General features: G+C 43.3%; 1 protein-coding gene across 1 annotated transcript in view; it reads right to left on the bottom strand.

The window, feature by feature from the left end:
• AOAH (acyloxyacyl hydrolase) overlaps window positions 1–15829 on the bottom strand; it is a 101266-nt gene that overhangs the window by 73854 nt on the left and 11583 nt on the right. Inside the window, exon 3 of the mRNA XM_082192851.1 lies at window positions 3968–4063. Coding sequence (XP_082048977.1) covers window positions 3968–4063 — 96 coding nt within the window. The remainder of the gene's footprint in view (window positions 1–3967; window positions 4064–15829) is intronic.

Raw genomic sequence — 15829 nt, 5'->3', positions numbered from 1 at the left:
GCGTTGCCATCAGGGGTCTAACCCAGTCCCTCGCCCCTTTTTCAAGATGCCCAATCACAAAAGCCACTCGCGATTCCTCGTCAGGGAATTCATCAAACTGCACATTGAGGGCATATTGCATCTCTGTTCTAAAGGCATGGTAGTCCTTGGGGTCCCCCCCAAACTTCTGCACCAATCCTGGTACCTTTCTGGTGAACTGGGTGGCTCTCCCCTTCTTGTCTGCATCCTGAGCCCTTCTCTCCTCAAGCCTCGCCGTCTGCAGCACCAGTTGGATTTCCAACGCTCGGTACCTTTCTTCCAAGCGTGGACCAGCTCCAACCCCTGCTCCTTCGGTTCCGGCTGGGTCGCTCATGATGCCTTCTCCTGCACAAACAGCTTACAAAGACTGTCGGAATGCTGTGATGGGATGATGAGCTGCTTGTGCGTAAAATCATAGTCCCTCAGAGTTTGTGCAACCCCACAAACCTCTGTGTGTGACAGAGCTCCTCAGACATGTCTGCTCTAATCACTTGCAGATTCCGACAGTGGTTGTTTTCGGAATCGTTTCCAGCATAAGAGTTCCTTAACGGAAACACGTCTTCTGGACTCACGGCGTGACAGTTTCCGGCGAGGCGTGGGTCTCCCTATGGGAGCTTCAGATACCTCCCCACTGTTCTCGCTGGAAGTGTCTCTGAGCCCTCCCACCTGCTCGCATTCCCTCAGAGATCCACTCCTCCCCCTGCTGGTTCCTGCTTCAGCTGTTGATTCTCTCCCAACCTCCCTGAGCCCCTCCACCACCTGTTCCTCCGATGGCAGTTCCCTGACACCTATGTTTTCTCAAAACGGGACAAGTACAAATGTGGCTGAGTTCTGGTCAGCCTTGAGCAAGGAATCTTGTAGCCTAAACCACCCAACAGATTTTTGTGAGGATAAACGGACTAAAGCTGTCCACTGGCTGACAATTTATTAGTTGACTATTTAGCTACCTTTAAACCGAGTGATCATGTAAACAATTGCATTTAAACAGATTTGTAGATTAGTAAGGCCTTAATGTAGCTGCCTTTTCTGTTGAGATGATTTTGTTGCTATCACTCATGTGAAAGACAGAAAGGTTATCTTTAATATATTCTTTTCCCCCTGAGATCGCACAGCGCGAAGACAAAATAATAACTAAAAACAAACGAAAGTGTGCTTCAATCTCATTCTTGGCCTCACTAATTAAAATTTGCCCCCACATTAAAAGCAGCACACTGAAACCAGGATATATATCCACAAATGTATATATTTAAGTGCCCTTCAAACTCATTCATGGCCTCACCAATTAAAATTTGCCCCCACCGTAAATCTTTAGTTGATTAACCCACTGATTACCAACTAAACTTTGCAGTTCCAATTGTAAGACACTCTAAAAACCACTGTTAATAAGTTAATGAATATCAGAGGTTATTTTTGAAGGAAGCAAGGAAAGATAGGTACAAGTGGGTTTAAAGAGTCAGATGTACACTTCTCAGAGATTGGGGTAGCATGCAACAAGTATTTTGGATCAGTAAATATGCAAATACAGAAACAAGTGCAAAAGTACAAGTACAGCTGCTAAAAAAATCTACATTCTCAGTAGCTTTAAAAGGGCACAGTGAATGTTCTAGGTGCTAGGTGGCAAGATGTAAAAGAAGAAAATTAAGAAGAAAAACATCTTTTAAAGAAAGAAAAAAGAAAGAAAGAATCATGTCATACAATTTCTTCATGAAACTTCAAAGCACACAGTTGTTCCTTCTGATCTGAGGTGAGTCATCTGTATTTCAACTGAGCTTTTAGCCTATCTCATTGTCCTTCCTCATAAAGAGAATTCCTCTCTGTCCATTTTTCACATTATGGTTAATCTGCATAAGTTTAATTTGGCCAATTAAAATTGTGCCCTTGACTAACACTAGATTCCTTGTTCTTATCATGCTCCTAGTATAAAGCTAAGGAGAAGGCGGGGAGAAAATGGGTTCCTTAAAGCACTGCTAGAAATGTTTGCCAAAAAGGCAAGTTATTGGAGATGTTCAATTCCCTAACATGCCCTCTGACAAAGAACAAGAGACGGAGAGCTGTGCATTTATAATACACACACATCCCTTAGCCATGCTCCTTCTCTTGCCACAACATCGAGAAAGGAGACATAAAATATCATCTGGCTACAATAATTTTTAATGCGCAAAATTCTTATGGGCATAACAAATCCTGTTCATAAATATTCAAAAGGACTAACTGCCACTCCTCAAAAACTATGATTGGCTTAGGAGATGTAGCAGTAAGAGAAGATTAGCATAAGAACGGAAGAATCACCCGTGAGATTCCTCTGGGAAGCTCATAAGCAGAACGTGATGGATCCGTCCCCTGAAGCTGTCCTCCAGCATCTGTCAAGGAGGCATCCTGACATTTTCCCGTGACAGCAAATTGTCAGTGATGGAGCACGTCCTCCATTCATTTGTCCAGTTCTTCTAAAAAGCTAGCTAGTGTCCGTCCCCCAAGTGAGTACCTTGTAAGACATTGCTGCCTCTGATTATTCTTCTACTGATGCTTTTTGTTACTCTTCTTTGGTGTGGGATATTTAAAGTGCAATCAAACCAACAATTCCTGTATTGCTAGATAGGCACATGGTTGGAGCAGAAGCTCAGAGAGTTTTCCTGTAAGTTGGCTAGAGAGGACTCTGCGAGAGACACTCCCACTGCGACCTGACAGGTAGCAATATATAGTGGTACCTCGGGTTAAGTACTTAATTCGTTCTGGAGGTCCGCACTTAACCTGAAACCGTTCTTAACCTGAAGCACCACTTTAGCTAATGGGGCCTCCTGCTGCTGCCACACCGCCAGAGCACGATTTCTGTTCTCATCCCGAAGCAAAGTTCTTAACCTGAAGCACTATTTCTGGGTTAGCGGAGTCTTTAACCTGAAGCATCTGTAACCTGAAGCGTATGTAACCTGAGGTACCACTATATATTTTCCTACCTGCCTGGGCACATCCTGTCTTTTTTGTCTCTTCCTCATCTCTTCATCACCAAGCCAGAAAATAACAACAACAACAACAATAATAATAGTAATAATAATAATAAATCCAGGAAAGTTATCATGGTGAATAACTCACTAAACACACACATATCTCAGCATGCACCAGTGTAGAATAGTTTGTTTTCTCTGTGTTGTACCACTGCAGACAGCACATGTTTTAGAAACGCATATTGGAATGGACTGGGGAACCAACCCCCCCCCCCGCAAATATAAACTTTTAATGTCAGGGATGTGTGCTCTAGCTTAGTCTTCTCCCTTGCACGATACCTTTCGGTGTGCATAATACATATTTCCCCAACAGGAACCACTCAAATAATCCTCTCCATCTACATCCGAAATCAGTGGTTCTCAAAGGTGTGGCACTCCACACTGGTGTGGCAAGAGAAGTTGGCAAGCGTGGCAGAAAGATTCAAAGAATCTTCAAAGAAACATTTAGTACAGAACAGGACAGTATAGTATAGTATCAAAATGTATTTTCATTTGCAGAAGATGGATAAATATATTTTTAAATTGGGAGCAAAAGCATCAAGCGATGCTGAGGACAATCTTAGTTGTGATCCAGAATCACTGTTTGAACAGAGAAATGAAAGAAATCAATGTGGCACGAGCAAATGTTTATTCTGAAAGTGTGACCCAGAGAAAAAAATTGAGAACCGCTCGCCTAAATGAATACAGAGAAAGAACCACATTTCTACTGATTACATACGATGGCCCTCTTTCCGAATCACTAGTGCTATTCTTACACCCTTAAACAAAATAAACACTGAATTGCTGTCAAATTAAGGAAGCAAAAATAGGTCCCATGTATAACGCTTTGATAGCCTTCAGTTGCATTAAGCCAAGTTGCGACTAATAATAGCAGTGCAGCATTTACAGTCACAAGTGTGAATTCATAATAATCACTGAACAGTCCAACATATGGCACATTGCTTTTTTACCAGGTAAGTAGCGACAGAGCCTCTCCAGAGCTTCTTTTGCTGTAGAATTGTGGACTTGAGCAAGCTGTTCTGTTATGGACACCACGAGGACGCATCCTGCAAAGGCAAGGAGAAAGAAAGATTCCTGTTACTCATATTGATTTTAAAATTAAGAAGTTCTCTTTTTTTGCCGAGGGAGAAAATTCAGGGCGTCTGAACATTATTTATTAAAGTGTGTTTTGTAAACTTTTCTTTGTTGGAGGAAGAAGAGTATTTTCTAGCAAACTCCGACCTCCTAGTCGGGAGTCAGCCATTCATGTGAAGTCCATTCCTTTCAGCAGCACCATTTTCCTGTTTTAGTTCCTGATACAAACCGTTGCTCATTCTAACTGTGCTTAATGTTAAGTTGTGGGTGAACATATCAGACGAACACAGCAATTCTTCAAACAGCTCTTGTTTATTCACAGGCCAGAACAGAACTGAACTGAAGGGTTCAGCCAGCCTGCTTATATAGAGCTCCAGTACAATGCAACTGTAACAACTTTCTGTAACTATCCAATCACTGAACGTCACTTTCAATCCCTTATTTGCATATGTGGACCTGAGTGAAAACTATCTACAGTATCCCCCTGCTGGCCCAGGGTGAGAACTTCAGTACATAACACTTATCTCCACAAACCAGTTACCGTAACCATGATTTGAAGTGCATTTGTAACCTAGATTATCAGGAGTCTTGTATGATGAGATTACTATTCATACTATAGGTATGAGAAGTAGGGAAGCAAGGAGCTAAAGAAAACAGTAATCTGTTATGGATTCTTTACTATTCTGAGAACTCCAAAGTAGGAAGTGAGAAGCGGAAGTGCCCTCTGTACAGTAGGGATAGCAAACCTGAGGAACCAGGCACAGTGTTCAAACATGGGTCCCCAGCTGTTGTTGGACTACAACTTCAATGATCCCTGACCACTGGGCCCTGCTAGCTAGGGATGATGGGACTTGTAGTCCAACAACAGCTGGAGACCGAAGTTTGAGAAACACTGGACCAGAAGTTCTTCATACCTGAATAACAGTCAAAGAAGCAAAGCAGAGGAACCCAACACACCAATGGCAGGAAAATGCCAAGAAGGAAGGAATTATAAAATCAAAACCTTCTCCAGTCCATTTGCAACATAATGAGGTTACCTTGTAAAACATAATGCTAGATAGCAGAAGCTTGCAAAACCCTAGATCCGAGCCAACTAGCTGGTAAGGTGTATAGTAGATTTCTCGATTAGGACTGGGTCAGCATTTCTCAACCTCTGGGTCCCCAGATGTTGTTGGACTACAACTCCAACCATCCCATAGCCCTGGCCTTGCTAGCTAGGGATGATGGGAGTTGTAGTCCAACAGCATCTGGGGACCCACAGGTTGAGAACCGCTAGACTAGGTGACCAGGGATTGGCTTGTGGAGTCAAAAGACAACTAGAGTGGTCAGATGAAAAAGAGGTCAGGACTATTGTAACAGTTGCGCAAAAGGGGGAATTTTAGCAGGGGTGCAGTTTATTAGGTGTAGCTGCTGAAATTACCCCTTTTGCACAACTGATAAGGGTACAGAAAGCCCTGAATTCTTTTGCATCTGCTCCTCCTGTTGTTAATCAGTTAGGTTTCTAGGGAAGGCAGAGTGCCTGGTAGCACAGGATCAAAAGCACCAAGTCCTGACTGCTAGATGACCCTGTGCAATGCCACCGTATTTCACTAACTCGGGAGCACAGTTAATCCCTGCTAATCCCATCATGAACCAATCAGGAACTACGCCTGGTGGCTTCCAAGAAAGCCAGGGTTTGGAAGACAAATTTGCATCATGTTTCTGGACATGCCGATATCTCGTAAGATATATCAATGCTTTCATGGATGGTGCAAGTCCAACGGACAATGCGGTGTTATTGCAAACAGCAGCAAGAGGGTCTCCTGTGTCGCAACACCTCCGCTTGTAGTCTTCAGTGCAGCATCCTGAATGCAAGCCTCTGTCTCATCCTTCCTGGATTTCAAATTCAGTAGTAAGTTAACAAGGGCACTCTGAACCCTCTGCAAAATGCATGCCTAGACTCCGATATGTGATAGACCAGGCATAGGCAAACTTGGCCCTCCAGATGTTTTGAGACTACAATTCCCATCATCCCTGACCACTGGTCCTGTTAGCTAGGGATGATGGGAGTTGTAGTCCCAAAACATCTGGGGGGGGCGAGTTTGCCTATTCCTGTGATAGACTAATCAAGGGCTAATTCACACGGGCACGTACAGCACTTGATGACTGCCAACATAGATCCAACTATCACATTCCCTCACATCGCCTCTCATGTAACGTTTTCCGAAGGAGTCAGGTACAGATTCAGCTGCCAAGGGTACCAGAATAATGCACAGAGATCATATCAGTACACTGGATTTTGGATTATTTAGGAGCAGGGATTTTTTTCAAAGGAAATCCATGTCACTGTACCCATGAGTTATGAATGCAGAGCACCATTATAAGGTGAAACTGCTGTTTAGAAATTGTAGCTGTTCGGTGTACACTTCCATACTAATATTAATTGGTTAACCAGGTAGGAGCATCCTGATTTTAATAGGAGTATTAAACCAGGTTAAATGGGCCAGATTAATTGGGACAAAAAGGACTGATAGCCCCGGGACCGGGGGGAGGGGACGCTGGAAGAAGATTGGATTGTTTTTCTTTTCTTTTCTTTTTTATCGTCAGAAATGTGTTTATGAAAGTTGCAAAAATGTTGAAATGAAATTATTAGGCTCTTGTAAGAATGTTTAAAGAATTAGGCAAAAAGGTAATGGTTATGAGAAGTTGGTATAAATAAGATTTAAATTTTAAGTTTTAGGTTTAATATAAGATAAGATGAAAATAGAGCAAGGTAATGTATTGACAGAATATTATGAATCGTGGAAAGGATTTGCTGTGACAATTATCAATCAAGATACAAGAGATGGGAGGAGGAGGAGGTCACGGAAAGAAGGTAAAGAAAGTGGAGAATTTGAAAATGATGGTTTTATTTTTTATTTTTTATTTCTGTTTTCTCCTTTTTTCTTTTTTCTGTAATTTTGTCTTTTTCATTTCTTTGTGACTTTAAAAACTATTTTTTCAATAAATATCATTTAAAAAATAATAATAATAGGAGTATTAATACTTTTAATAGGACACATATTGTAGTTATACTACCTATACACACAAATATTAACAATCGCAGGATTTCATCTTGCTGGACTAAATATTAACATTGTTCTTTAGATTTTAAGGAAAATACCACCTGTTTTTTAAGACCTAAGGAAAATCTCTTCTGCTGATGTCACATTGTCAAGATGTTTTATTCTTGCACTTTAAATATTGATTTCAAATATTAAAGTCCAAGTTGACCAAGTTTGTAATCTAAGAGTAAGTCCCACTGAACACAATAGTATTTGCTTTTGAATTGTCACATATCGGATTGTATTGTAAATGTATTAGCTGCAGCAAATTGTTAAGGTCAGATCACTTTCCCACTGTATGTAAGACATACCTTGCCTTGAGCAAAATTAGCCGAGTGCTATTCTCTGGTCCATGGGGTCACAAAGAGTCGGGCACGACTAAATGACTAAGCAACAACAACATTCTTCTCCAGGAAGTAGGACATGATTCAAACAGAGGTAAAGGTAACGTAAAGGACCCCTGGATGGTTAAGCCCAGTCAAAAGTGACTATAGGGTTGCGGCGCTCATCTTGCTTTCAGGCCGAGGGAGCCAGTGTTTGTCCACAGACAGCTTTCCGGGTCATGTGGCCAGCAGGACTAAACTGCTTCTGGCACAACGGGACACCGTGACGGACACCAGAGCGCACGGAAACACCGTTTACCTTCCCGCTGCAGCAGTACCTATTTATCTACTTGCACTGGCGTGCTTTCGAACTGCTAGGTTGGCAGCAGCTGGGACAGAGCAACGGGAGCTCTGTCGCACAGATTCGAACTGCCGACCTTCTGATCAGCAAGCCCAAGAGGCTCAGTGGTTTAGACCACAGTGCCAACCACAACCAGAGTAAGAACTTCTAAGTCCCATTAGTTTAAATGAGACAGTGAAGCACAGATATCTTTCTCTTTCCAATGACCCTGGTGGAATCCAGTAGTGACCAGGACTGTGTTCAGAAGCTAAAGTGTTCCCATCTAAGGAGCTGGACCAAGTTCCTAGCTCTGAGTTGGATGTTGGTGAACAGGGTCCCCCTAATCCTAGGACTGGCTGAACCAGATGTCACAGTGCTGTGACCATCATAGGTGCCTTCTCATGGACTGAAGAACCCAAAGCACAGGGAACATACCAGGTGGAAGGTCTTAGATAGGTGCAGAGCATAGGAGGCACAGGCACAAAAGGCCTCAATTCACTTCCAACTTCACAGAGCCAGTTACTCACTAGGAGTTCATCACAGCGCTGTGACAACCCACCTGCCTTGCCCTAACCAAGGTCTCTTCTGCTGGACAAGAGCAGGGCACTCTCATCCCTTCAAATGAATGGGATGCCAAACTATTCCATCATGGACGGACTCTGCCTCATCATCTCAAAACTTTGGAGTTGTAAAAAACTTTTTTTTAAAAGCAACATTTAAGAGATTGGCTTCTTGGTAGCACTTGACAATGACTTTCACTCCTTGACAGAATGAAGGAGCATTTTTATTTCAAGAAGTGTCTCGGTATTACAACGTCTATCATCCCTTCGCAGCCAGACCTGAGCATTAATAAACCTGCCTGTCTCTTTTCAGATATAGTTTGTTCCACCTGCATTTAATTTACGAGGGGGATCAGAGCATACAATACTCATACTGTTCAACAGCAATAATCTAAAAATTCACATTTCAAGAGACTGCTTTCCTATCATACTAAAAAAGAGAGAATGTGTTTAATAATAAAATGACATTTCTAATAGACTAGAGGGAGTTTAGATGGGAGGAAATCACATCTCAGCTAATAAAGTCGGAGCGAGAGTTTGCTGGCCATGAACCCCCTGGCAAGCTGAACAGACTGTTGAAATTAATCTACTTCTGCAGCAAACATACAAAGGAAATTCTAATTAGAATGGTATCAATGGCTGCAGATAAAAGCCAGCACAAAAGAGTTCCTTTTTTTAGAATACAGATTTTAAATGCGGGGGAAAGCGGCCAACTTTGTTATTATAGTTACGTGGGTTTAGTTGCATTGTGCATGATCCTGCTCGCATTAATTTAACCAGATGGGAATAGGACTTAACATTCTTTTTTATTGTTAAAATAGAAAATACGGATGTAAGACAATAGCATATGCCTGCATGGCACTTTCCCCTTTACGATTCAGGTTGCAGTACTATGTGCCCTTGAAGCCAGTGAAAAGTGCACCTATCTGTCTGACAAAGAATGAATTTTCCTGGTCTATCAGGCTAAGGGCTGATGGGAGATTCTTCTCCTGGCATACTGCAACACACAGCAGAAAGCCTGCCCAGTTGGTCTCTAAGTAGTGCTGGCTTCATTCAGAATTACAGTTCTGGTTGGTTCCAATCTACATATACAAACACGTTGAGTTAGCTGTGCAGACCTGGCTCAGGGCTTATTAGCCTCATCCATGACAGCAGTGACTATTCTTAAGTAAAAAATTAAAATAAAATAAATCCAACTTTTAACTGAAGATTAGAGTCCAGTCCGGAGAGAAAAGGTGGCTCCAGAATTGAGTTACAGATTCTGAAGTTTTAAATCTCCCAGAAGTTTGAAAGATGTTGTGAGAATAATTTCCTGAAAGGTGGCAGATCCACTGACCTGATCCAAACATCTCATTGATGTGGGTGTGGGTGGTTATGAACACAGGGACAAACCCTTCTTCTTACGTTTTTCACAGAGCAATTTGAAAATTAGGAAACTGCCTATTGCAAGCCCTGTGCTCAATTGCCAGGAAGCTGGGCACTTGGGGAGCACTGTGCAAGGGACTTTGCTAAGTGTCGACTGTTAAGTTGTGGGTGAACATATCAGACAACACAGCGATTCTTCAAACAACTCTTGTTTATTCACAGGCCAGGACAGAACTGAACTGAAGGGTTCAGTCAGCCTGCTTATATAGAGCTCCAGTACAACGTAACTGTAACAACTTTCTGTAACTATCCAATCACTGAACGTCACTTTCAATCCCTTATTTGCATAACTATCTTACAGTATCCCCCTGCTGGCCCAGGGTGAGAACTTCAGTACATAACATTGACATTATGATATCAGGTTACTGAGAAGTGGGTTGTCGGGCCCACCGGGCAGAATTGGCCCCGGGGCCATGGGGGAAAATAAGGTCCTGACCCATTGGTCCAAAAAGGTTCCCCCACCCCCGGATCTATACCGACCGGCAGGGGCTCTTCAGGGATCCTGCTCAACCTGGTGATGACTGAACCTGGGATCTTCTGCATTCATTGCCAGTGAGCCAAGACCCTTTCCGCAAGGGAACTGTTATGTACTAAGCTTGGATCCTAAAACAATAGGCAAGTAGGATCCTAGAATGCAACAACTGATTGGCCTGCAGGAAAAGACCAATCAGGCTCCAGGAGAGAGGCAGAATCAGCCTATTAGGCTGGTAGGATCCTAGAATGCAACAACTGATTGGCCTACAGGAGAAGACCAATCAGGCTTCAGGAGGGAAGCAGAATCAGCCAATCAGATGGGACTCATTGTGTAAATAATGTATATAAAAGCCTGAGGTTTGGGGGGCAATTGAATCACTGTTTTAGAAGCTGCAATAAAGAGCACGAAACCACTACAGGACTCCGAGTATATTTCAGGAACGCTACGTACAGGTTTGATCTGCAGGCTTGTTCCTGTGCCTCTCCATCACGGAGACTTCCACAAAAGCAAGGGAGGGTTTCAAATGCCTCCCTCAACTCTCAACACGGCTTCCTGAGCTTCTCTGCATTGCAGGGTCCCAGCTGTAGGGCAGTCTAGTAACTACGTTGATTTCCCCAATGTAGCAGTCGGTGTGACAGTTACTGCTGACGGGTTTGCTTCCAAAGCCCCACATGCAAAACAAGCGTGCTGTAGCCCACGCACAAGGTCTCCCAGGAGCATCCCCACATATAAACATGCCGCAAAGGTCTGCTTTGTAATATGATAGCTTGCATCTCCTATCTGCCTTCCAGGGGAATGAGCTATCCTAGTTACATAAACACTGACAGAGCTCCATGCAATCAAATGTGGTTCAAAATTCAATGGAAAATAAGGGCAGATGTAACAAAGCCCATTGCCTCCTGACTGTGGGGAAAATGATGGTTTTTATACAAACGAATTATCTGTTTTCAAAAGCTCTGCATCGTTATGGAAACAGAACAAATAGTTTATTTTGCTTGTCTTCTTTGGATATGAAATCCCAGACCTGCCACTAGCCTCTGTGCAACTAAATCTGTAGGAAATACAAATTTGAATGAAGCAGCTGATTTTGTACTGCTTTCCTCCATAAAACAGAACCTCTGGATTCAAAATAGTTTGAGAAGCACAGCAAGAACCAACTCCTACTAGTCTAACACAGCCCTGTGGAAATCCTGAAGGAAAGCAGCCATCTGTAGAAAATAAGATTCACTATCACTTGTAATACCCAACACATTTCTGGATTGTTCCTCATTAGGGGATAAAGTACACCCAAATGGCAGTGGGGACAAGTGCCCAAATCACTGTAGGCAAAATTATCCCCTCAAGTCAGGCTTAGGCAAACTCTGGCCCTCCAGATGTTTGGCACTACAATTCCCATCATTCCTAGCTAACAGGACCAGTGGTCAGGGATGATGGGAATTGTAGTCCCAAACATTTGGAGGGCCAGAGTTTGCCTATGCCTGCCTCAAGTACTGAGGACTTAGGGGACATTTTAAGGCTTCAAATTCCATAAGTGCATATGACTGAAATGCAAGTCATCTGTTGCAATACCTACAGAAATAGCCCACTGCCTCTATGACCAATATTACTTGTTGAAAAACAACATATCCAAACGGCGTACATGTTGGTCAATAGTGGCAGTGGGCTATTTCTGGAGGTATTGCAACAGATGACTTGCATTTCAGTTACCATTAAATGGGAAATGGCACCTCAAATGTCAACATTCAGAAAGCTAGTACTGTATGTTTGGGAAACTTCCTGCAGTTAGAGAACACTTTTTCACCACCTTTTTTTGCTAAGCAAGCCCTGTACTGTATTGCAACTCTTGGTTCATGTGTTCTTCAAGCCAGTTGTACTGGCATACATGGGGCTGTAACTGTGTTCTGCAACACAATGCATGCAGGGGAAGATCAGTTGTGGTCATGCTGTAAACAAAAATCTGCCCTTTTCCCCTTCTGGGGTATCCAAGAGCCCATACAGAGTCCTTACGTAGGTTCCCGATTGGTAGGAGAAAGTAACAGAAGCCAGCCAGAGAAGATTGAGAAACAAAGCAGCTAGTAAGCCTAATCTTTATTAAAGCTGTTGCAACGGGGTGCTCCCCTCTCACGCAGGAGGATGGAGGAGGACCCAGAACCAAGGTGTGCCTGCCCTTATATAGACATTTTAAATTCCCTGCCCTGGAGCTCAAGACCACCCCTCCATACATCATACCTACATCACAGAAAAGGCGGTCTACAGCAGAAATCTGAGTGCGTTGTTTATCTCGTCTAAACAGGTTACCTGTTTAATGGTCACTTGATTGGAATGCCTGGGGAGCCTGGCCAGTCTTTTGTAATGATAAATACTTAGTTCCTGAGCCAGGTCACAGGCTCACACCCTATTCATATCTTAAATGTGTCCTTAAGACAGGATTTGTGAAGGAAAAGACAATGGTGAGGCTTTTCCATTTTCCTTTGACCTTGCAGAGAAAACATTTGGTCAGTTTTCGGAATAAAAAATGGTTTCAGGTCGGTCTTCCTGTGCTGATCTACGTACGTGCTTGGTTGGTACACTTATGAACATTTAACATATATCTAAGACCTCAAAATTCCTATCACAGTCATCAAATTGAACAGCCCCAGGATTTACAAAACCTGCCTTTGGGCACCTCTGCAAATCAGAAAGCACAAATAATTGGGGCGGGGGGGATAACCTTCTTAATACAATGACAGTGTAATGCACAACACACAAGAAGTGCTGATTGGCCCAGTTAAAATGTAACATTCAGGAAGAAATGGCAAACTGACCGTGAATGGCAAAGGAACCCCATTTGAACAATGCAGGAACTCAGGTTTTGAACTGCAGCAACCTTCGGGACGTGGGTGGCACTGTTGGGATGCAGGTGGCACTGTGGGTTAAACCTAGAGCCTAGGGTTTGCCGATCAGAAGGTCAGCGGTTTGAATCCCCACAACGGGGTGAGCTCCCGTTGCTCTGTCCCTGCTCCTGCCAACCTAGCAGTTCAAAAGCACATCAGAGTGCAAGTAGATAAATAGGTACCACTCTGGCAGGAAGGTAAACGGCGTTTCCGTGCGCTGCTCTGGTTCGCCAGAAGCGGCTTAGTCATGCCGGCCACATGACCCGGAAGCTGTACGCCGGCTCCTTTGGCCAATAAAGCGAGATGAGCACCAAAACCTTGGCCTGAGAACATATTATACAACACACTGTTTGGAGCTTTTTGAGTATAAAGTACAAAAGGCTAGTGTAATATGCAATTTTTCCAAGGACAATAACTGAGAATCTTTTTCTCATTCCATTTGTGGTTTTAGCAACAATGTAAATGTGACTTGACTTGACTGATATTAACTTCAGGACCCTAAGACCTGTACAAACACTTGTTCCCGTTCTGCTACTTCTCCATTGTTTAGCATCCATTATCTCTTGGGCTGATTCCTTGTTTCCTCAATTTCCTCTCCACGTCCCTTCCTTGCTTTTCATTGCCCTTCAGCCTTGAAAATGGACTCTATGGGTACACTATACAGTCTTAACTGTTCATACTGATATGGTGACATGGACCTAGGAATAAGAAGAGGGGGAAGGACAGAATTTTCTGATATTTCTTCTTATCCTTAAATCTAATCAAACACTGAATTACGCTTGCATAAATTGCTCAGAAAGCAGTAAACTCACTCTGGACGGACACTAGCTGAAGCTCAGAGTTTAGATTGATTTTCAGCATAAAATGAATTGTGGTTTTGATGGGCATGCTAACTATAGCACCCCACAGGGTGTAAGCAATGTTTTCTAGCATGCCAATGTCCTCAACAGTTGTTGAGTGCAACTGTTTTGGCTGAGTTTTTGCAGTGCTTCCAGTCATTAAGCATTTCTGAGTATTGGGGAATCCATGATTCTTTCAATATGACTGCATGTATATTTTTCAATGCTAAAAATGAGACATGAAATATATTATCCACCCTGTATTTCCCCCAAAATACATGTCATATAATGGAACCAACATTGAAATTCATTGAAAGACCAACGTAGTTAAGCAGGGACAGCTGGCTTAACAACCATTGGAACGAAGAAAATGTGATTTTTTAAAAAAGTTGCATGTCATTTATTCAGATAAAATCCATGCAACTGTGAGAAAAAGAAATGGTCTTATTTTAAAAATGACTGTAGCTGTTTGTGGATCTTACTTGTGGCATCCAATTAATGAACTACCTAAGAGATGCAATCTATTGCTTTTGCTATTGGATTGTGGGAACTGTTTAACTGTTCGTTTCCTTAGTTTTGACAAGTAAACGATTCCAAAAATTTGTAGTTAATGGGAGTGGTCCCTTGCCCCTGCTGAAGGCACAGGTTTAAAAATGTGGCTAAGAGAACACATTTTTCTTTTCTTTTCTTCAAACTGGTGTGCACCCTGTTGTGGAAAGGCACACAGAAAGCAGGGGGCCTGTAAAATTGCTCCCGTACATGCTCCATTTTTCTTGCAGATCTACCACGCCTCATTTACATGTGCTTCTTTCCATGACTGAATACAGAGGCTGCTGCGCTGAAAGAGCTAACTTTATAAATAGCCCCCTTTCCTTCAGAGGGGGTTACTAATGAATAATTAGTTCCACAATTGCGACTATAATCAGGTAAATTATCTGCAGACGTAGCAGTTACTATACGGCTTATTTCCCTGTGCAATTAGCAACCACGCTGCAAGTCAGGGCTTGTTCCCATGATCTCTTTTGTCTGGAGACTGTTAATCCTTATTGATTACCCCTGATTAGCAACTCTCCTGGGGTGGAGGAAACTAGAACTGTGTGTACCCTACCCCTCTGTTGTTTCTACTAGCAGTCGGCATCAGAATTAAACTCATCGCAAGGAAGCGATTTCTGCTGTACAACAAACCCTATTGAAGTTCTCCTGGGCTGGCTGGCTGGCTGAAGGCCATTCCCCAATCTGAATGTGCCTTGTGTTCTTCAGGGTAAGAACAGCAGCAACAATAACCTGAGCTAGACCATGATTGGGAACCAGATGGCCTGCAGTTCTGAAGTGACTAGCAATAGTCTTTACAGTGGTACCTCGGTGTCAGGGTTACTTCCAGATCCGAGCTCACAGAGGATCACGCTAGCCAGCGGTCGTTAAATAAAAGTCTTTATTGAGTTACAGTCTCCATTCTCGAGCTGCTGCGTGCAACCCTACGTCTTATGCTTAGATCGGCGAAGCTCCGTCTGAGTCTCCGCCCCTTGCGCACCAACTTAATATCCTAGCCCTGCTCCACCTTTTCCGCCTGACAGTTCTCCTCTGGGTCCCTCTGCCCCCCTGGGTCTCTTCCTTCCGGGATTCTTCTGACGCTGACCCCCCGGACCCTTCTGTCTCCTTGCGCCGGGCTTTAGGACCTGGCTCCCTTTCCGGGCTGCCTACTGCGCCACCTTCCTGTGCATTTGAACTTGGCGCGCGCGCCCAACCTTCCACTTTCCGTCTAACCGTCACTTCGCTCCCCGATGAAGGTGTGGCCACTCCTGACTCGTGCCCTCCCTCCT

Source organism: Podarcis vaucheri (genome assembly GCF_965113315.1).
Source record: "Podarcis vaucheri genome assembly, chromosome: 12".
NCBI classification, from domain to species: Eukaryota; Metazoa; Chordata; class Lepidosauria; order Squamata; family Lacertidae; genus Podarcis; species Podarcis vaucheri.
This window is presented reverse-complemented; position numbering and strand designations above follow the sequence as displayed.